Consider the following 23,311-nt stretch of genomic DNA (forward strand, 5'->3'; position numbering starts at 1 on the left):
CGGAAATAAGCAAATCAGTAATTTGGTTGGGCAGAGGCATGGGGGAAAGCCTGAAGAAGCATTTTCATCAGAAACAAATCTTGAACGCTTTTCTACAAAGGTCAGTCCACATACCAGGACACAGTGAGTAGAGGCAGTGTACAGAACACACTCTGCCCCAAGACCATGGCAAGGTTATAGGAAAATAAAATACAGTCAGCCATACGTATCCATGGATTCTGCACCTATGGGTCCTGCATCCTAGGACAACTAACCACATGTGGAAAATATAGGGGAAAAAAATTCCAGAAAGTTCCAAAAAGCAAAACTTGAATTGGGCTGTGCACTGACAACTATTAACATTGTACGAGGTATTAAGTAATAGATGATTTAAAGTATACGGGAGGATGTCCTAGGTTACATGCAAGTAGTACACCATTTTACATAAGAGACTTGAATACCCGAGAATTTTGGCACCTGTCGGGATCCTGGAGCCAATCTCCGTGGATACGGAGGGACAGTTGTATGCAGTGCTCAGTTCAGAGGCAGTTGAGAATAGGACAGGAGTAGGGGCGATATTAACATACCTGATGCTGTGTAAGGTCTCTAGTTTTCCAAGGAAAAATTCTCAAATCCTTCCCTCTCACTGTAGTAATTCCACTTTGTGGGTGCTTTAACGACGTCTTTGGACACTCTCTCCTTATCTATCGTGGTTTCCACTTGGCTTCCTGGGTAAGCACCAGATATCTCCTGGGTACGCTGTCCAGTGAGAACCCTGGGGAGCTGCCGTTAGCCATGAATTTCTTCCCTGGAGACTCAGCTCCCACCGCACTAGCCAATCCTCAGGCAGCTCAGTGGTAAAGGCCCTGGAAAACTTTGCTGATAATACGATCAGAGACGTTTACAGGGATGATCCTGAGGCCCTGAAATTCTCCGCACCGTCCCCAAACACCAACGAATTAGTCAACATGTTTGGTGTAGGTTCATGGTACTTATTACTGTCAAATTATTTTAAAATAACCTTGTATGATATAATTTTGGTGGTGCTCAAACCTACAGTCAGAGAGGCAACCAAATTTGGGAGTCTCACGGGGTGTTTTCCCCGGGAATTCTGCTGCTGGAGCCTCTCCCCCAGACCTTCTTTTTCCTGTGAAGACACAAGAGTTGTCCTGTCCCCTTTCCTCATTTGGCTAAAAAGTGTGGGCCACTTTGGTTCTGAAGATCTTGAGACCCTCCCACAAGATCTTGGCATCCTAACTGAACTGTGACCATAAGCTGAGAATCAAGATTAACTGGAAAGCTCCATTTACTGACTCTAATTGAATAACAGTTACTTTGTTTTCTGGACTTGCAAATTAATTAGGTAGAGAGATGAAAACTCTACTTAAAAAATGTGTTTTCTGCTGCACTTCTGTTGACCTGTATTTGAAATAGAAATTTTCTTGGGGGGGGGGTGGATTTTTCAGGACAACCCTCTGGAATTTTTGTCATATTTTCTGCTGAAGAAATGTAGTAGAAAGAGCAGACTTTGAAGGAAATTTTATTCTGACAAAATGTGACCCAAAGGCAACGTGCAATTTACTCATGAAGGTAAAGTTGCTCCTGCATGTTTATGCCATTGCTTCACTGTACAGCTAGACACATGTGCTTAAGAAATTCATAAACAAAAATGATAATTCTACCTGGAAAGCTTTCACCTGGTCATTTCTCCTAAGAACTTCCTTTTCATGGATTATTATTAAAATAGTATGCTTTGTAATTTCATAATGTGAGGAACATCTAAGCCACTTACAAGCATACGTGGCATCACACTGACAGGAGTAAAACTAGTTGGCTTTTGGGGGAAGAACTGGATACTCGCATTCTGCCCAACATAACCTAAAGAATTTTTTTTCATCTGTGGCCCAGGACACTTTTTTGGTGAAACTAAAAATGGTTCTTCTTTTTTTAAATTTAAGTTGAGATTCAAATTCATAAAAGTAAAAAAGTGGGTTTGAAGCTAGTTCTTTAGTCAAGAAAAAATAATTTTGCCAGTACTATATTCAGAATCCGTACATTCTTGGGTAAGTGAAATAATCTGGATTCAGGAAACACTGAAAATTGCATCGTCATTCAGAGAGCTGATTTCTATGAAAATGTCATTTCATGCCCATTGAAAAAGCACCCATCTGTGATGACTGAAGGCTTGGATGCCACCCCCAACACAAAGTCACCATGGACAGTGTTAGGAGGAATAGACTTGTGGGTTCCCCCAGCAGGCAAATCGTTTGTTGCCCCATTAACCTGATATTCTGGAAGTTTTTGTCCACCTGGCTTTAGAGGACAGCACAGTGCAGGGAGGGGCAAACAGGGTGGACGGCTGGAGGCAGCGTCCCCTCCACCAGACTTGCTCAGCAGAACGGAAGGCCTGCAGTTATTCAGCCCCCGCCCTCCGTCATTAGCAGACTGTGCACCTTAGCGGCCCCTCCTCCCCCTGAAGTGGCTTATTCTTCCCAACCACAAGCATCCTCCCCGAGAGGAGTCTTAATAAACACATTCGCAGGGACATCTAAACCCTTTAGAGGTCCGAGCCCTGCTTCCCTGATGCCCCACCCCTAAATCTCTCTCTTCAGGAAACGCTCACGGACCATGTATTCATCAGGGTTCTCCAGAGAAGCAGAACCAATAGGATGTGAGTGTATATATAGAGAAAGAGATTTGTTGTAAGGAATTGGCTCATGCAGTTATGAAGGCTGCCAAGTTCTAAGATCTGCAGCGTGAGTCAGTGAGCTGGAGACTAGGAGAGCTAACGGAGTAGTTCCAGTTCAAAGGCAGGGCAGGCTAGAGACCCAGGAAGAGCTGATGTTTCAGTTAAAATACAAAGGCAGGGAAAAGCCAGTGTCCCAGTTTGAAGGCTTTCAGGTAGGAGGAATTTTCTCTTACTTGCAAGAGCATCAGCCTTTTTGTTCCACTCAGGCCTTCAACTGATTGGATGAGGCCCATCCACGTTAGAGAGGACAATCTGCTTTAGTCAGTCTCCTGATTTCAGTGTTAACTCATCCAAAAACCTCCTAGCAGACATACCCAGGATAATGTTTGGCCAACATTTGGGCACTCTGTGGGCTGGTCAAGTTGGCATATAAAATTAACCATCACAAACCACTTCTCAGGCAGAGGTCAAGTCCCCAGCTTCTCAGTTCAGTTCCCTAAATACTTATAGGAAGCAATCACGTGCTAGGCACTGTGCTAGCCCTGGGGATAGACATAAAATAACACACAGCCCCTGCCGTTGAGGTGGATAAGACTGACACATACACAGATGGCGCAGCATGATCAATGCCTGTTAGCAGAATGCACGGGAGGGGGTGGGGCACAAGGGGCGGCATTTAATCGAGATGCTCTTTCTGCTTCTCAGAGTCCTTCTGCCTTGTTATGGTGGCCACTATCTCTTTGAGATTTCTGAGGATTATTCTCCCAAAAAGGTGGATGTATTCTCCATCCCTCCTTCAGCCTGTGAAAACCTTTGAAATATAGCACCCAGGGCTCCAGTACCACTAATTTCCCCTTGGTTCACTAAAGGGAATAATCGACATGTAACCACATCACACAGGTTCCAAATTATTCCAAAGTCCTTACAACATCTGGGTCATTCCTGACCCCCTGGAAACCTTACTGAAGTTCTTCCATCAACCTTTATTCTTAAGAATGAAGCTGTCACCCTCAACCATGGACATACAGGCCCCAGAAATGCCCTTCTTTGGAGCAGGATAGCTTGAAGAAAGCAAAAGGAACAAAACTGTAAGTGCCTCTTCTTGTGAAGTGTTCATTTTACATCTGAAAGACCTTACTATTGTTGAGAACAATTTCTGGAATCTCTGGCCCCTAAAAGAATGGTCACCTAGAACATTTCCTCTCAAAGATACTTTCATTCTTTCCACTGCCAAATAAAATCCACACCGAATTAAGTCTTTTCAACCTAATCATCTAATCACTTTAATAAAATGATGCAGAAAGTTTGGGCTTAAAGTTGCCTCCATGCTGGAAGTCAGGCCTGCTCTTGTTACATCGTCTGCCTGTAATAAAACTACAGAAATGTGAAACACCTTAGTGCCTAGGAATGTCTTTGATATCTTCCTTTTTCAAAATCAAATCAGAAAAAATAGGTGTTAGATCCTTATTTGGTTCTCTGTTATACACTTGAGAGCTTGTGCGTGATGCCCATGAAACAAATTTGGGGACCCTAGGAAGGAAAACCACAGCTTAAACGTAGGTGCTGAATTCAGATAAAATAGAGAAGCTGAGTATCTCCACACCTCGGGGTTTATTTTTAAAGGTGTAGATGCTCGTCCAGAAGAGCACACAAACTCTCAGCCATAGGAGTGGAAAGTAATGCCTTCTTCTGAGATAATTGTTTGAAAGACCCTTCCACAGGGGCTTGTGTAAGAGGGCTTGTCTGCCATATCCAGGACCAGACACACACACACACACACACACACACACGTATATACATATAGACAGATACATATATAGCTCACTCACTCTATCTATCTATCTACCTATCTATCTATCTATCTATCTATCTATCTATCATCTTGCTGCCCAGTGAGTAGTTAACTCCTGGCCTCGATATGCCTATAGTGTTTACACTGATACTATACAACCACAGTGATGAGTCACAGCCAGAATCATAGTTGTTCTTGACAATGACGTATGACATAGTTGTACCTGTCATTTTCACAACTATTTCTGGTCCCTAATTCAGGCAGCCAAGTGTTTTCTGGGAGAAGCGCCAGCAATAACTAGGATGTTAGCAATAAGTAAGATCCTAGAGGAAAATTCCTAACGTGTGATCCAAGGTCTCCCTTACGGGTCATGGACAGAGCCAAGGCAAAGGCCCAGCAACTCCGAATAATTGTTTTCTTAAAAATGTGCAAAGTTTGCTGCCCCTGTTACTTCATCCCAATTCATCCCTAAAAACGAAGAGGGGATGGTATCTTATCCAAAAAATAGACTCTAAAAATCCTAATAATTAGACGGATAATATGAGAGAACTCACTGTTTTTAGGTTCAAACACAATTACTGCATCAAATTGATTTCTTAGCCACAGAGAAAATTTTACCTTTAAAAAATAGCTGTTGCTGGAAATTCCCTGGCGGTCCAGTGGTTAGGACTCTGCACTGCCACTGCAGGAGACCCAGGTTCGATCCCTGGTCAGGGAGCTAAGATCCTGCAAGACACTCAGCATGGCCAAAAAGTAAATAAATAAAAAATTTAAAAAGCTGTTGCTGAGCCAGAGATGAAACAAAGCCCCAGTATGAGCAAGCAGGTTCTAGGAGAGCCAGAGGGGTCGAGGAGTCCACTCCTTAAGTTTAATGCCTGAGCACTCATGGGGGCCTGTACAAAAAGATGATATCCCAGATAAGGGGGCCTCCCTCGTCTGTGGGATCCACAATCCGATCTGTACCGCTTGGGCTCTCTTAACCTCGGCCAGGCAGGTTGAGTTTCATTTTCATTTTACGCCTGCAACCACGTATACCTACACAACTACGGCTGTCACCCTGACTGGTTGAAGTTATCATTTCTCCATATAAATTATCAGCACTATAATTTATTTTGAAAGAAGAGAGTGTTCTATGCATAGAAATTATTGTGTCAAAATTCAAAGTAGATTTAAGTATAAATACGTGCCAGGCCGCTATGGGTCAGCCCCGAACGGGGAAGACAAAGGACATGGCAGAAAGGCTCTGTGGGGCAGCTGTGAAGCGCTCAGGCTCAGGCGCTGGCTGGCTGCATGCAGTTCCAGGACCTCTCATACAAAGGCTTCGGGCAGCCATAAGGGATGGCTGCAGGTACAGAATAAAAACTTGTTTTTGCCTGAGTAGAGTAAGGCAAAAGGAGTCTTGCTTATAAATTGGTGTTTTTTTTCAGTCTCCCTCCTACATATCAATGGGTTGCTATAGATAGTTTTATCTTTGACTAGGAAGGGCAGCAGTAGTGGCCACTAATTATCATACGCCTCAGCACAAACATGGGACCATTGTTCCGTTGCTGGGGTGGACCCTGGGATGCTGCAGGCCGAAGGGGGGGGCTTTTTTTTTTAACGTGCTAAATCATATGGAAGCCACAAGAACAATTAACAAGGCAAAGTAAAGAAAGAATAAGCCATATTTAATGTGGAAACAGATCTAGAAATGGCATGTGAATTACTTCTGACGCTTTTTCACGAGGTGAACAAAGGGGTGAATTTTACAAAGTACTGTGAGCTTTTGCTTCTGGCGCTTTAAAGCAAGATAACTTGTTTGCACTCTGCTGCCTGGTGACAGAGCAGAGCTGAGGCAGAGGCCTGGTCCCAGGCACCTGGGAGGAGCAGCTGAAGAGCAGAATCCCTCTCCTGACTCCAGGGGAATGGGAGCTGCACTGAATTTACTTTCTCAAGTATCGTGCAGTTCCTAGGAAGCAAAAGGTTATTATTTTTTTTAACATAACATTTAATTTAAGAGAGGCATCAAATTTGTCGAGTGCTTAATTCATTGTGTCTCAGGGCCACTATGGTTATGGCTGAAGGGCAGAGCTTCTGAACCCTCAGGGGGCTTGGCGCTGACTGGGTAGTTAGACATCCCAGGGCCCGCCCCAAATAACCAAGTCTGCATTTAATCCTCAGGAAAGAAATGTTATAGAAGATAATCCTCAGGACACAAAATCAAGTCTCGGCAAAAACGGTCCAAATTTTGAGTTGCTGCTTGAGTTGGTAAGCCAATTATCACATAATAAGAATTTTCTATTTGTTTTGCTCCTGACCAAAAAAAAAAAAAAAGCTTCAACCTTTATTCTGGTTTGTTTTTCCTTTTTTCTTGAAAGTTTCTCTCAGGGGGAAAGAACCCTCCAAATATAACTGGGGGAAATCCAGCCAGTAGATTTTTCTTTTGAATAAATCCTGGTCTAAAAAGAAGTTGAGGCAAGAGGATGGACGTGTAACATCTCGGCAGCAAGAGCCATCTCTGTGCTACTCCTTGCTTTTCTGATAGGACGCTAGGATGGCATTTAAAGAAGTGGTACGTGGACGTGAAGGTTCACAGGGTTTAACCGACCCATCAGCTATGGTCTGACTTCAAACGCTGAGTATAATCAATATAACTTTTAGGGCTCTGTCTTTCCGTTTAGAAAGGGTAGTAGTGGGTGAAGCAGGTGCAGATAGGCAGAGGCTTGGTCCTGTGCGACAGTAACACACAGTGCATGCGTGCCGTCTAGCATTTCTGCAACACACATCCACATTTATTATCACGTTTCAACCACAGAATCCTGTGAGTCAGGTGTTAGAACCCACATTTTGTAGAGGAAGAAGTAAAGTCAGAAAACTTAAAGGATTTCCCTAAGGTTAGACAACAGGCAAAGAGAGAATCTTGAATCCTGCAGCGCGGAGCTCAGCCCCAAGGCTCTTTCCCGGTCACACAACACCCAGGGCTGGTCCGCCTACAGTGGATGGTGCCGCCGTGGACCTCGCCGGCCCCGCGCTCACTCATCCCCAAACCCAACCCCGGGAACCACCAAGGAGGAGGGCATTTACATAGTGCAGTCATGATAGAATCTCATCCGACTATTGGTAATAATACCTGACAATGGTTTTAAGACAACGACAGAAGTTTTGACAACTGAAACCTTAAGTCAAAATGATGATAAATATTAGATAACGCCAGCATTTTAAAAATATGTAAATACACATAAAATATAATGTGGGCTGTAAGCCAACTGCCAAGTGGGATATAGATGTATTTTTTAACTCATTAGATATGTTTAAATAGGCATTATATACAGACCATGTGTTTGAAAGATAAAACTTAACCAAGAACAGTGCTTATAGTATTTCAAACAGAATGAGTTTTCTGATTTTTCTCTTAAATTACTTTTACATTTTAATTTTAGTTCATGAAATTATGGTTGATGTTTCAGGTGAAGATCACATGGCATTACACGTTAGTATTACCATATTTTATTTGGGGCAGTGTGGGGCAGACCTAGGGCTGGAGGGGAAAGAGGAAATTGTGTTCTAGGAGTTTTAATCATTCTAGCCTCAAATATTACAAGGCCATTAGATTTTTAAAAATTGAATACTGTAATTGTTTTCTATTGTAAAGATACTAATTTTACAACTTTTCAAAAGTACAAATATAAGGAAAGGAATTACCTAGTCTCAGTAAGGAAAATTAATTTCTCCATACATAAACATAGCACAGTTAATATCAGGATGTAGGATTTCTTTACACCAGTGTATGCCTTCTCCCTCTGCATTACAAAATAAAACAGGACTTTGATATATAGAAAATACGGACCACCAGGCAACCTAATTACCCAGGAGTGGCGGGTTCACAGGTACTTTTCCCTAAACACAGAAAGAAGAGCCTGAGTTTCGGTGGAAACTGGTGGAAGGTCTTCGGTGGACGACCACCTGACTCAACCTGCGTCCTCACTTCCCATCTCCTCCTTTCCTGTCAAATCTGAACCGCTCAGTGTCAAGACAAAAGGATTTGACAAAAGCCCTGCCCTAAACGACTGACCACGAATTTATTTCTTAGGTTTATAGGTTGTCACTAGCCAATATTTCATGGCCACGCTTTCCTCATATTGCAGGTGGTTTCTAGATGACTTGAGAGACAGACTACAGGAATGGGGCCCAGCTCACTGCGTGGGAGAAATATTCATAAAGTTTGGAAGCCAGTTGAACATATACACCAATTTCTTCAACAATTACCCTGTTATTCTGAAAACTATGGAGAAGGTAAAAGATTGAGTGACCATCCAGGCACCTATTAGCCCTTCTGAGCTTGAGAGGAAGCTTCATGTGTAACCCGAAGGACTAGAATTACCAGGAAAGACTTCTTCTCTACTCTTGGCTTCCAGATCTTCTCTGGTTTACTGTGAGCTCCTTGAGGACGGGGACCCTGACTTACCTAATTTTGTGTCGCTACGGGCTGGCACAGTGCTTGACCCAGCAGCGCCCTGGAACCGGTTGTGGGACTGAACTTATCCTCATGCAAAAAGCCAGACTCCCACCTGTCCCAGTTACCCTGGGGCTCGGTTACAGGAACATGCTTCACAATGAGGCAGAAGCAAGACTGTTAACCCTGATTCCATGCTGCCACTACAGGCCTGGGCGTCCTGGGCGAGTCCAGCTCTCTCATGGAGAAAAGGAATTCATAATCCACACATTGGAATAAAAACACTCAATGTGTGAAATCTCACGATGAAATGAGGAGTTCCTTTGTCGTACACTCCCGAGCGAGTGCATTATAAACAGTTGTCCCTGTTGTGACTCCTGCCGTACACCGTCTGAGCGGAAATATGCAGCTCCCGTCTATGCCCCTTGCTGCTCTTGTTGGGATCTCCTCTGATGGCAGTAGGATACCTCTCTTCCCTCCTCAGTTTACATCAAAAGGGTAGCAGGAGAGGCACCCTGTGACGTGGTGGTGCACTCTGCCACCGTCCCCACGTCCACTGTGGCCATGTCCACCTGTCCGCACTGAGGCCCTGAAGGGAAAGCCCGGGGCTGGGAAGTCTCTGGACGATTCCTGACCTCAGACATTGCCCTTTGCTGTCCTCTTCCTGCCCCACCTGGGGAGTTTAAACACTGCAGGACAACTCGATTATGTGAAAGTTGCATGAATAAAGCAATTTCATACAACTGACATTTAGGACAAGAATTGGAACAAAGCATCATATATTATTACAGGCAAATTTGTGCCAACATTTTTATAGTTATGGATAATAATGTATCTATTTCACTAGCATGGGGGTGAATATAAGTAAGCATGCAATAAACGTTAGCTCTTAACATTTCTGAAATCAGTGACTATTTGACTTCTAGAAATTAGCATCACTTCCATCTGAGAAAAATGAGGTAACTTCCTGGGGGCTGTAATGGTGATGAATAATACATTTTAAAACAGATATTAAGTATAGTGGAGCACCTTTTTAATGTTGCTGTGGAAAACATGCTTAACAGCAGTATTACAGGTGAACCCATTAATAGTCTCTTACTATTAGGAAATAACCTTTATTGTGTGACAGGCACTTTACGGATAGGATTCGCCCCCTCCCCACTCACTGCAAGGTTAGATATGATATCCATGAGAAAACTGAGGCTCAGAGAAGTTAAGTAACTTGACAAAGTCACATAGAATTAGATAGAATTAAATTAGAATTCTAATTCTAATCCAGACCTACCTGCACACAAAGCCCATTTTCAGTTTTCTATACTTATTAAGTTCAATGAATAGGGTTAGGTTTATGGTACAATTAAAACACTATACTTGGGATATCAGTAAGCACCTATAGTGTTAATAACACTGTGATTAGATGTAGATGCTGCCTTTTTGCTTTTGAGCGCTTCACAGATGGTGCTCGCCTGGTGGAACTGAATGCTTCCAAACTGTCTTATAGAGATTTGACAATATAATGCTCACCTTTAGTGCAGAGAAATGATACCAGCACTCCGAGCTTTCCTGAAGAGGCATGATAAGACCATTGTTACAAAGATGCTGAGGTAAGCTCTGAGGGAGAGCACAGCCGGGGCACCCCAAGTATGGGCGTTCTCTGGCCGTCAGAAAGAGACCAGGGCTCCCTTGTCTGTGCCTCATACAGCCTTCCAGAGCTGCTTTTGCACCCATCCCGAAGGTCTGAAGAATATATTCTCTTCTCTACGCTCTGAGGCTTCACACTTCTGCAGAACATGTTGACCACGGGACTCGACCACTGCAATTGAAGTAATCAAGAAATACAAAGGTTACATAGATCAGGTTGGCTGCTGCTAAGAGCCTGTGTCCTTTAAAAATGTTACAGTGCTTTTGTGTACTCTTAACTCAAAGATCCTGAAATACCTTATCCTCCTGGGGTATTCTTTACTTCAAAGTCTTTCATCCTTTTAATGTGAAATCATTGTATTCAGTGATTTTGAGCACGGAGGGCACCTATTCTAAACCAAATCACATGAGACAATGTTTTCAGATACCTGTAGAAGTACAATAAAATCTTTATTAATATAAAAGTTTAAAAAATGGAGTATTTGGGTGATTTTTCTAGATAACTAAAAGAAAAGAAAAAGAGTAAAACCCTTTGTTTCTGAAAGTACTTTTTCATGTATTAATTAACTTTCCTGCCTAAGTAAGTAGAGCAATCACAACTATATTCTGCAGGAATTCAGCGTCTTGGAGTACGGTGCTATCATTCTGAAAACATCACTGTGACGTGCACAGTGCATGGGAGTCTGGGCTGAATGTAAATGACAGCTCATTATGCCCAGAAGAAATTTTTGAATACAGTGTTGTCGCTAGCCTCATTGTTTTAAAACATATTGGGTACAGGAAATGGAGATTCTCATAATAGTTTATGAAAATACCGTGCCCTTATCAAGTGCCATAAAATATTTTAATCTACTTTTTATGTATAAAAACATCACAATTTCAGTTTCCCTAAAATCACTTTGTTTTCTGGATGAAGCAGAACATCAATATGAAAGATCAGCTGTCAAACATAGAGAGAATCATCTGTGGGTGCCTGGTATGTATTCTGATGCACTTGCTCCATCTCAGGCTCATGAATTATAACCTCAAGTCACTGGCAAAAAGGAGACATACAGATTTTGATTCAGCTAACATCCATTGAGTGCCTGCTGTGTGCCAGGGGCTGCCAAGCTCTCATATTCCACATCCCTGTTATTGGCAAGGATGCTAGATGAGAAGAGGCACATGTGGTCTTGACCCCATCCCATAACTTCTCTGCAGTCTTAGCACCTTTCTTGGGACTACTGTGATCATGACCCCCTTTGAGGAATGGGGCCGTGTCTTTACTGTTTTATATCTCCCTGCACATAGTATCTGGTGCAGGATTCTGCCCACTGAGGACATCAGCGGGAATCCTAGAAGTCCTCTGCTGGCTATCTGTTACCTACGGAATATCATCTGGTCCCATTCTACCCTCCTTCTCACTGCCTCGCCTAGCACCTTATGACAAACCACATAAATCTACTCACGGTTCTCTAATAACGTGAGCCTCTCTTCACACATTCGTGCTTTGCCCATGCTCTTCCTTCTCAGAAATTGCCTTCTTTTTCTACTCCACTGGATAAACTCCTATTCAGCCTTTTAAGATCCATTTCAATCTTCGTCTGCCTTGTGAAGTATCCCACAACGTCTCCAGTGTGAGCTGCCCCTTCCTAGGTATTCTGCAGCACCCTGAAGGTCTCTGCCACGTTTTCCTTCAGTCCTTTATTCACAAGATTGGGAGCTCCATCAGGTATGAACTATGATTTTCGTGTCTTCTAGTGTTCAGCATATACTAGGAGTTCAATATATGAATTATATTGAATTAAAATATCAGTTGACTGGAAGTGTTATTGTTATTTGCTCAAACTGGGGAGCAAGGTGGAGTTGTTTGGGCCTAATTTAGATCTGCACATTTTGATAGGGAAAGAGGTGGAGTTGATTGGATTACAGAAAATCCAAAATCTTGGAACTCACAGAGCCCACAGAACTTTACCTTTGGATCACTATACACATCAAGTGATCATCTCCATGGCTAGATCAGTAAAAGGGCCTGACTTCTTAATTTGTAACATTTCATTCACCTCCTTTTCTCCATAGATCCCTTCTGACTCACCCCACCCCCACCTTATTTTTGATGCTAGGAAAGCATTTATAATAAAACAATGTTTTCAATAGTTTAAAAATACAGTTTTCACTGTTTGACAAACAATGCTTTTTCATAATTGAACTGAGTTCTACTCAACACTTACATCTTCTGGGATATAAAATGGTTCTTCAGTAGTGGAAATTATTTTCTAAAAATTTATATATTTCTAATTTTGTTTTTTATTTCATAGACTCTATCAGAAGTAAACAGATATCTGATTAGGGTCCAAGATGTAGCCCAACTTCACTGCTGTGATGAGGAACTAAGTTTCTCTTTAAGGTAAATATTTAACTATCCTATGGCTGTGACTGTATCATATTTATCTTGTACCCAGAATCCAGTACAATGTCTGTCATATTGTAAATTTACGATAAATCTTTGTGTTGAACTAAAAAGTTACACACACACCCCTCTCTGAGATGATGTAAGGTGTTTTATCACCTTACTCGCATACCAGGCAGCTACTGGGTAGAATGGAAGAAACTGAACTGTCATTGCCGGGACCACTAACTCCACTGAAAGAGGAGTTCTGAAGTTTGGTCACTTTCCTACTGAGAGGAGAGCCAGGTGTTGCGGGGTACCAAATGGATGATCTGCTCAACTCTGAGAAAGAGAAGACCAGTTGATTGTCCGCAGTTAGTTACTGAGGTCAGTATTCAGAAGGTCTCACCCTAAGACCACCATGGTATTGAGGTCTCACATATCTAGTTTGTGCAGTGCTCACAGTATAAGAGCTATTGTGACGAGAGGGTGCTAGCATTCCCTTTCCTCCTTTAGAACAAGGATGGGCAACCTTTTTCTGTAGAGTATTCTAGGTCTTTCTTGCTGAATGATCTCTGTGGCAACTACCTAACTTTGCTGTTGTAGCACAAAAGCAGCTACATAAATACAATACATAATGAATAATACAATCTTCAAAAACAATACAATACCTAAGTGAATGAGTGTAGCTGTGTTCCAATAAAACTTTATTTACAGAAGACAAGGGGTGAGGCCATAGGTTTTCAATTCCTGCTTTAGAAAATTGTTTGCCAATCTATGTTTTCAGTATTAATGGCAAAGATGATAACTCAACAAAGAGCAACCAAATGGAGAGGAATTAACTGCAATAAAAGAAATGAAAATTGGTTTGCCTGTTATTTCAATGAATATTTCAGTGAATGTTTCCCAAAGGCCCAGGGCAGGGTGGTGGCAGTGGCGGGGGACGGGGGAGGTTGGAAGAAACCAGTCCCTTCCAGTCCCTTCACCTCGATCCCCACCTGGAGTGGATATTAAATGAAAATCAAATCACATAGTCGTATCACTTTTCTCATTGTCACGGTGTTTTTGTTTTGTTGTTTTTGGTCAGTAGCAATAGAAATGAGCTACAGTGGTAGAAGGAAACTAGCTGTCAAGCCAGCAATTCTAAACGCACTGGTGTAGTAGGAGACATGCTAGGGATTATTCCAGTTTTTATTATTAGAATTTATTTTACTTTCATATATTCATTTTCAAACACTCTTCCTTTATGTAAGTCCAAGTTTCTGACTTATATAACTTACCTTTTCTCTGAATAACTTCTTTTAACATTTCTTGCTAGGTAGGTAGATCTGTTGGCAATGAATTCCCTCAATGTTTGTCTGAGAATGTCTTTATTTCTCCTTCACTTCTTTTAGATTTTTTTTTTAATGTGGACCATTTTTAAAGTCTTTATTGAATTTGTTACAATATTGCTTATGTTTTATGTTTTTTTTGTTCTTTTGTTTTTGCTGTGAGGCATGTGGGATCTTAGCTCCCCAACCAGGGATCAAACCTGCACCCCCTGCATTGGAAGGTGAAGTCTTAACCACTGGACCGCCAGGGGGAAGTCCCTCTCCTTCACTTTTTTTTTTTTGTTGCTGTTGTTGTTTTTGCGGTACGCAGGCCTCCCACTGCCGTGGCCTCTCCCGTTGCAGAGCACAGGCTCTGGACCCACAGGCTCAGCGGCCATGGCTCACAGGCCCAGCTGCTCCGCGGCACGTGGGATCTTCCTGGACCGGGGCACGAACCTGTGTCCCCTGCATCGGCAGGCGGACTCTCAACCACTGCGCCACCAGGGAAGCCCCTCCTTCACTTTTTTAAAAAAAATTAATTTTTGGCTGCGTTGGGTCTTCGCTGCTGGGTGCAGGCTCTCTCTAGTTGCGGTGAGTGGAGGCTACTCTTTGTTGCAGTGCACAGGTTTCTCACTGCGGTGGCTTTTCTTGTTGTGGAGCACGGGCTCTAGGCACATGGGCTTCAGTAGTTGCGGTTCGTGGGCTCAGTAGCTGTGGCTCACGGGCTCTAGAGCGCAGGCTCAGTAGTTGTGGCACACAGGCTTAGTTGCTCTGCAGCATGTGGCATCTTCCTGAACCAGGGCTCGAACCCATGTCTCCGGCATTGGCAGGCGGATTCTTAACCATTAGCACCACCAGGGAAGTCCCCTCTCCTTCACTTTTGAAGGATACTTTTTCTGGCTACAGAATTCTAGTTTGGTGGGGTTTTTTCTTTCAACACTTACTTCACTCCCCCCTCTTCTTGCTTGCATGGTTTCCAAAGAGACATCCAGTGTAATCGTTACCTTTGTTCCTCTATAAGAAAGATGTTTCATTTTGTTTTGTTTTTCATTGTTGTCTCTGGATACTTTCAAGATTTTATCTTTCTCTTTGATTTTCTCAAATTTGTATGTGATACATATAGATTTGGGGGGATTTATCCTTCTTGGTATTCTCTAAGCTTCCTGGACCTATGGTTTAGTGCTTGTCAATAATTTTGGATAATTCTCAGCCATTATTACTTCAACTATTTCTTCTGTTTCATCCTTCTTCTCCATCTGATATTTCCATTAGACATTTATACACCCATTGTAATTGTCCCACATCTTTTGGATATTGTTCCCTTCTTTTTTACTCTTCTCTTTTCTTTCTGTTGATGTAGTTCAGGCTCACTGATTCTCTCCTTGGCTATGTCCAGTCTGCTGATGAGCCCAGCAAAGGCATTATTCATTTCTATTATGGTGTTTTTGATTTCTAGAATTTCTTTTTAATTATTTCTTGGAATTTCCATCTCTCTGTTTATATTACCCATCTGTACTAACATGTTGTCCACTTTTTCCAGTAGAGTTCTTAACTTAGCTTATCTTAGTTATTTTAAACTCCCTGGTCTGATAATTCTAACAACATTTCTACCATATCCGAGTCTGGTTCTGATGCTTGCCATGTCTTATCAGACTGTGTTTCCCTGCCTCTTAGCATGCCTTATAATTTTTTTGTTGAAAGCTAGACATCATATATTGGATAAAAGGAAATGAGGCCAATAGGTCTTTAGTATGAGGTTTTACATTTATCTGGCTAAATGTTAGCCTGTATTTACCATTTGTTGTAGCTGTGGTGTCAGAGGCTGAAATTTTCATTTTTGTCTCCCCTGTTGTCTTTGGGTTTTCCTAGATATTCCTTAAATAGGACTTGAACCTTGCAGTCCTTTTCAGCTATAATACCTTGTTATTATAAGGAGTCCTGTTGATGTGGTAGGAAGATGTGAGGGGAAGGGAAGAGTTGTATGTCCTATCATTAGGTCTCAGGTTTTTAGTGAGACTGTACCCCTGGGCTATGACCTTTACAAGTGTCTATCAGCTTTTTTACTTTTATTATTATTATTATTATTGTTAGTCACCTCTAAGACGAGACAGGAAGGTTAGAGGTAGCTGTGGGGTTGGGTATTTCCCTTTCCTCATCTTGGTTAGATTCTGGTAAAACTGTTTCCCTTGAAGGCAGGCCTTTGTTAAGAGAATAGAATAGGACTCTGGGCATGTTTCAAATAGTTACTTTCTCCCTCCCCATGGGAAGAATGAGGGTATTTTTCTGAGTGTCACAGTGAGAATCTGGTGAGGCTCCTGGAGGTAAAACTCCTGCAAGTTTTAAACTCATGCAAGGGTGCGGAGGTGTGGTGTGGGCCAGTGCTAGGCCTCCAGGAATTCGTAACCTCTTGAACTAGTTCACACTCAGGCTCTAGCAATTAGTCAACTACGCTTTAATATTCTTACCTGATGCTGGCTCCAACAGCAGTTTCTACTTTCAGTAAGCTGTGATTCTACGTATCAGCTCGTCTCTTCAGCTTTGGGGTGGTAATCTACTTTATAACCTCACTTCTTCGATGGATCTAGGAAGAATTGTTGATTCTGAGTTTTCAGCTTCCTTTTTGTCGTGCGATGGAAGTGATGACTTCCAAGCTCTTTACACATCCAACCAGAAGTCTCAAATATTAGAATTTAGACTTCTGCTTTAGTATTTGGACAACAGTACATTTGAGAGTTTCAGGAAAACAGGGGAATACTACATTATTTTACACTCTAATTACAAGGTACATTTATGTTTAAGTAGGCACTATCTCAGTGATTTGCCAAGCAGTAAATACAAATGTAATTTTACATTAATATTTAAGTTAAGTAAATGCAAAAAAGGTTCATATTCCAAAAGTTATCTCAGAACATTTAGGCTGAAACCTTGTTTTCTGTCATTTTAGGAAGTCATATGAAACCCAAGAAATGACATTCCCACGATTTCTATCAGGGATTTCTACTAGGGGAAAGTCTGCTTATATTTTGCACACAGGGCCAACTCACATGAGCCTAAAGCTTTATAGTTCACCACGTATTTTAACTTCTCTCATTTGATATACTCTTTACAATCATTTGGTGAGGAAGGTAGGAATGGAACCATGTTATGCGTGGGGAATCTGGACTTGAGTAACTTGTCTGAGGTCACATTACTAACAAGTGCTTGTTTAGAATTCAAAACCAGGTCTCAGTGTTCTATCCACTGATTAGACCAGCAGGTGGAAAGATGAACTGAGACTTCCTCATAATAAACTCACCAACATAGCAAAAAGTACTAAACAAATTACTAATAAACAAGAGCAGTGACACAAAAAGAACAAGTAAATATTTGTACTATAAATGAAAAAATTTGCTCTGGGGTAGAGATGAAGTCGCAGTCATTTTAGAGTTAGGGAATCTGGAGGCATTTTTCCCTCTCCGGATACAGCCCTCAGAGTTCTGGGTTTGTTAAGCTTTTATAATACATTATGTACCTTGGAATTTTTATATTATTGTTTTTTTCAGAAACACCAATTTTCATCTATGTGACTTTAAGCTTGCTGATTTTTAGCATTTTTGTTTATTTTTGTTCTCCTTCTAATGGGCGTGTCGCCAAAGATGCAAAAGTGGAGCCCTCTAAGACTGGTGAATACAGGCATGGCTTTAAACCACCAAACAGAGCCATCCACTTCTCAGACCCCCGAGTCCTCTTGAGGAAAAACACTACCACACTACCGAGCATGCACACTGTTAACATTCCTTTTGGCTTACCCAGAGGGACCTACAGTCGTTTTCCAGGGCAGCTAGGCACTGGGGAGAGAGAAATACCCAGACTTCTCAGGGATGCTGGACTCTGGCTCCGAATTGATTTTTATCCTGGCAACCCAAAAAGCCACAATGATCCACCGTTCAGAGTTTTGGCTCAGGTCAGCTCACAGAACCAATGACCTACTGTTGTCTGTTCATGCCAAAGGTTGTGCTCTGAAAATTACTTTCAAAGTTTTATGTATTTATGGAAGTTGGGTACTTTGTCTCTTGGTCTGGCTAATGTAGCAATTAAACAACAAAACACTTCTCGAATGGTGTTAAGAATTTAAACTATGGTTGGCTGAGTCACTGAGCCTATTTGTGAATTAGCAAAGAAATCCTATCCAAGTTCAAGGAAAGAACTCTAACCCTGGAGTTGGTTCTTTTGAATGTGAGCAGAAGCAGCTTTATGAAACCCTAGTAGGATCCAGAGCTCCCATTTCAGTTGCTCCATTATGTCGGTACGAAGGGCAAAATCACTTGTTTTTACACGTGCAGAAGAACTAAGTTTTTTAAAAAAGATTCTGTTGTTTTTTGTCTTTGGATGAAAATTACTGGAGATCTTGGGGGGGGTGTGTAAATGGCTTTCGGAAAGCTTTATTGTAGGTAAAATTCATTTATATATAATTTAAATAGCACTTTCCTAATCAGATTAAAATAATAAAAACCTCTTTGTGCATTTATCTTTCCCTTCTCATGTCCTCAGATTACAAGTGGCCTCAACTCCAAGCTCAAGTTAATGTGCCTGCTCCTTCCCTCCTCTGGGCCATCCACGCACTCAGTCCAAGTGGGTCACAAAACTAGAATTCTCCTTCATTTACCTCTACTTTCAATGCTGTCCCTTCCAAAGGAAAAAACCAAACATCTGTTTACCAAGCAAACACCCCTTTCAAAGCTACTTCTTCAAAACACTCTTGTAGGCACATTCCCTGGTCATTCAGATAGAACGGCAAAGTTTTATTATAGCTTTGAACATTTTTCTAAAATGATATGATGATTCTTATCAGTAGTAAAAATATTGCCAAAAAAGGGTCAAGGATATGGGTGAAGTTCTTCTGCCTATTTAAAGTGGCCATTCACCATATACAGCCCACCACACACCGATTTAAACGCACCCCATCTTTCTTGCTTCCCCTCTCCCTCATCCCTAGCTCTATGTGCTCCATTATTCTCAGAATAAGCTATCAAATTGATCTAGAACATTATTTCTTATAAACTATGAGTAAATATGAAGCATCCCACTCCTTCCAGCCTAAGTAATCACAGAGGTGGGAAGGAAATGTTTGAAAAAGGAAGTTAGCTCCAGTGGCTGGATGACCACTGCACTTCTATCTATCCACACACCTAATGTGACCTGCATTTCCCAACACGCTCCAAAGAGCTGAACCTGAAGTATAGCACTCCTTAAAAATGTTTAACTCCCGATCTAGTCCTCTGCCTACGTCACACGCATGACTGTAATAAATAAACAACTTAAGTGCCTCACTAGTCAAAGTGTGGTCGGCATATCAGCATCACCCAGGAGCTGTTAGAAATGCAGAATCTCAGGCTAGTCTAGCTCTACCAAATCAGAATTTGCATCTTAATAAAATCTCTGGGTAATTCAGATGCACATTAAAGTTTGTACTATATATGTCAGAGCCATTATAATATAAAGTGGATTCTAAATGTGAATTATAGCAGCTTTTATTGAGAACAATCTGGAAGTCTTTGATAAAAATATATATGCCATTTGGCCAGTCAATCCTACCCTTGGGAATCCTGATAGAAATAACAGCACATGTAAGGAATTTGTTTATATGTAAGGAAATCGATTTATCCCAACATTGATCACAGTGGCAATTAAGAAAGAACAAATGAAAGGAGGAAGAGAGAGAGGGAGGGAAGGAGGGAAGAAAGAGACCTGAGCTTGTCAACAAAGCAAATGCCCATCAAACGGGGAAGAGTCGGATAAATCATGGTTCATCCACACTATTAAGTATCACTTAGTCACTAAAAAGAACTTGAAGTGATTTCCATTGATGAGAAAATCAAGAAAAAATTCTCGAATAATACTTGAAACAATGGCACCCTACCTGTAAGTAGATGCATATACAGGTACATCTGTGAGTGACTACCTGGGCAGGTTAAAGAAAAGTGGAAAGATGTGCACTAGGGTGACCTGAGTGGAGGGAGGAGTGAGCCAAGCAAAAAGAAAAAGTGAAACAAAAGAACAGTGCACGAAAAAAGCTGATAGTATATTCTGATGTTACTTTAGCATTGCTGTAAAACTTTATGTGGATCTAAATCAACAACTTAAAAATTAAACAAAGACGATGAAGATAAAAAATAAGAGAATTCCTCTGAAAAAGCCAGTAAATTGACTCACTTCCTCACAGTAACTTCCTGTGGGTTGCTTGATGCTTCTCAGCAAAACATATTCTTTTTCAGTCATCCTCCATCAAAATAATGAGCTTGCTGTACTTGGCCATTCCTGGTGGGGGTGGAGATGGGGGGGGGCTCGGTGGGGCTCCCCGAAGCTCCTCCCTAGCACATCACTTGATGCTCCATTGAGTACTGACATGAGATAACCCATACTAGAGTACAGTGAAACCTACTAAACACTGTGACCTGGGTCCACCAACAGAAGATACTAGATGGAGGTTAGGGACACAATATTTTGCCTGCTGATAAACATGCCTACCGTTGACCATGGTAGCAACCCCTGTGGAAATGAAGAGCTACTTAATTCCAGCTTTTCATACTTAGCAATTTTCCTCCAATCAAAATTAGAAAAATCCCTATTTCCTACTTAGTGAATGCTTTTCTTTCCCCTGCTTCCTACTTAAGACACCTTGCACCTTACTGATTCTTGTGCTTTTTTCTAACCCAACGTGTTACCCTTAAAGATGAAACCAAACCAAATGAAAACGCATTTTCCCCAGATTGCCTAAATACATCAACACGAAATACCAACCTTCTGACAAAAGTTTAAAAACAGAGCTTTAACCTGATTCATGTCATCAAGTTGGGAAAGTGCAGTGTTCATTTTTCCTGCATTGATTGGATACTTGTCCAATGGATAATCGCAAACCATTTCACCAGGAACCTTGAGGCCCACCCACATGACTGGTCTGAGAGACAGAGGGACTATTCACACCAGGAGGAAAATATACAGAGAACTTCAATAAGCCATTCAAAAGGTCTGAGGTAGGGAAGAACCTTGACTATCAGCTTATGAGCGTAAAGATGGTGAACTGTGTAACAAAACACGTACGTAAAACTTCTAAAACTGCTCCTTCTCTTTTTAAACCCAGGCTCTATGAACATACCTGTGATCTCAGTCTTTTCCTCTTCAACGATGCACTGCTTGTTTCTAGTGGGGGCACGTCTCATACTCCGTTTGAAAGGACTTCAAAATCAACCTACCAGTTCATTGCATCAGTGGCCCTTCACAGACTACTCATAGAAGATATTCCAGATTCCAAATGTATGTACTCTTTTCCTCCCAAGAGTTAAATACCTTTAGAAAGCTACATTATATAAAACATATTAACTATTAAAATAGAGAAGCAGGACAAGAACTAGAATTTGACAGCTTGCAAATAATTTCCCAAATACTTCTAGGGTCTCATTAATGTAAACTTTCATCTACCTCTAAAATAGCAAAAGAAAGGAATGCTGGCATTGTCAGACACACACCCTAGACATTAAGAAAACAGCTTTCAAAAATCACAAAGGGGGCTTCCCTGGTGGCGCAGTGGTTGAGAATCTGCCTGCCGATGCAGGGGACACGGGTTCGAGCCCCGGTCCGGGAAGATCCCACATGCCGTGGAGCAACTAGGCCCGTGAGCCACAACTACTGAGCCTGCGCGTCTGGAGCCCACGCTCCGCAACAAGAGAGGCCGCGAGAGTGACAGGCCTGCGCACCGTGATGAAGAGTGGTCCCCGCTTGCCACAACTAGAGAAAGCCCTCGCACAGAAACAAAGACCCAACACAGCAAAAATAAATAAATTAATAAAACTCCTACCCCCAACATCTTAAAAAAAAAAAAATCACAAAGGGAAACACAACCCTACATCATTGTGAAGGATTCTTTGAAGTAGTCTGACAGGAGAGCTGGAGTCCTTAACCATTACTCTATTTTGCTTGAGGATGTTACAATTTTAGGTTTTTATCTATTATTTTTCCATTCTACTAGGACTAAGTGATTTTTGCAGATCTGACTGTACCTCTTCCTCCGTAAGTTCGTATTTAAGAGTTCTTCTATAAAGGATCGATTTGTAAAGGGTATTTAATAACAAACATTTCATTCATAATAATCTCAACAGAAATATCATTTGTTACAAAAAGAAATCCTACTTAAACCTACTGTACCTATTTTTAGTTTTTATCTTACATTCTACTTCCCAATCTTAAAAGGATCCGTATCTCTTTCCTATATTTCTGTTAGGCCAGGCAATCTGAATGTAACACCTCTCATTCCAATATTCTTCACTGCATGTGAAGGTAGAACTTAAGGTTAAAGCCAGAACCAAGATCTTAGAGAAGGAATTTATCTAAAAAGGTCTGCTTCCCATTAGCTTCAGCTCCATTTAAAATCTGAGGATGAGAAAAAATGAACATTAAATGTGGGAATAAACATTTCACCTAGAAGACAAACTCAGCTAAGAAGGGTTAGTTACCCATAACATGTATGACATGTCTCCTTTCACCTCCTCTTAATCAGTTATGCTGTATGTCAGAACATCATAATGTTAGCTAAAAGTGGGCATTCAGCTAAGTCACTGGCTTAATTCTGTCCTGGCCTCATACCAAGGCAGCCTAGGTCTAGCTCTCAGCATTTCTTATCTACAGTTAACTCTTAGTAAAGACCTTTACTGGTCCCAGTACCTTCTGGAATTAAAGAACATTGCATCGTCTATCACTTAGTCTTTAAAAATAATTGCTAATTATAATTAAACAATTATAAAGACAAGACTATTTTAGACTATATTTGAATAATTCAGTAATTTAGGAAGTTATTTTCTAAACTGGATTTGTATGTTTGAATCTCTTTTTAATTTTCGAAAAATTCTTCAAGATGACTTGAATTTTAAAACATTTTCTCCTTTTGATTTTTACCTGCAAAGACTAATTAGTGTACCTCAAATGTTTTTTTTTTATAGATATCAAGAATGCATTTATTCTTCAAGGTCCAAAACATGAATGGATTTGTGCTACAGAAGTTGAGGATGATAAATTCCTGTGGTTGTCAGTACTCCAAAATGCCATCGAAAGTAGTATGGAAAAGTGA

The 23,311-nt window shown here is 41.3% G+C and overlaps 1 protein-coding gene across 1 annotated transcript in view; it reads left to right on the top strand.

Moving 5' to 3' along the window:
* The window catches only part of ECT2L (epithelial cell transforming 2 like), a gene marked incomplete at both ends in the record, with an annotated part of 59,920 nt that extends 36,609 nt beyond the window's left edge, over positions 1-23,311 (top strand). Inside the window, 12 exon segments of the mRNA XM_082668715.1 lie at positions 1,446-1,501; positions 1,503-1,569; positions 6,621-6,703; positions 8,585-8,732; positions 10,423-10,496; positions 10,595-10,641; positions 10,644-10,697; positions 10,700-10,749; positions 11,450-11,509; positions 12,831-12,919; positions 21,332-21,504; positions 23,184-23,311. Coding sequence (XP_082524841.1) covers positions 1,446-1,501; positions 1,503-1,569; positions 6,621-6,703; positions 8,585-8,732; positions 10,423-10,496; positions 10,595-10,641; positions 10,644-10,697; positions 10,700-10,749; positions 11,450-11,509; positions 12,831-12,919; positions 21,332-21,504; positions 23,184-23,311 — 1,029 coding nt within the window.

Source organism: Grampus griseus (genome assembly GCF_964374135.1).
Source record: "Grampus griseus genome assembly, chromosome: 13".
NCBI lineage: Eukaryota > Metazoa > Chordata > Mammalia > Artiodactyla > Delphinidae > Grampus > Grampus griseus.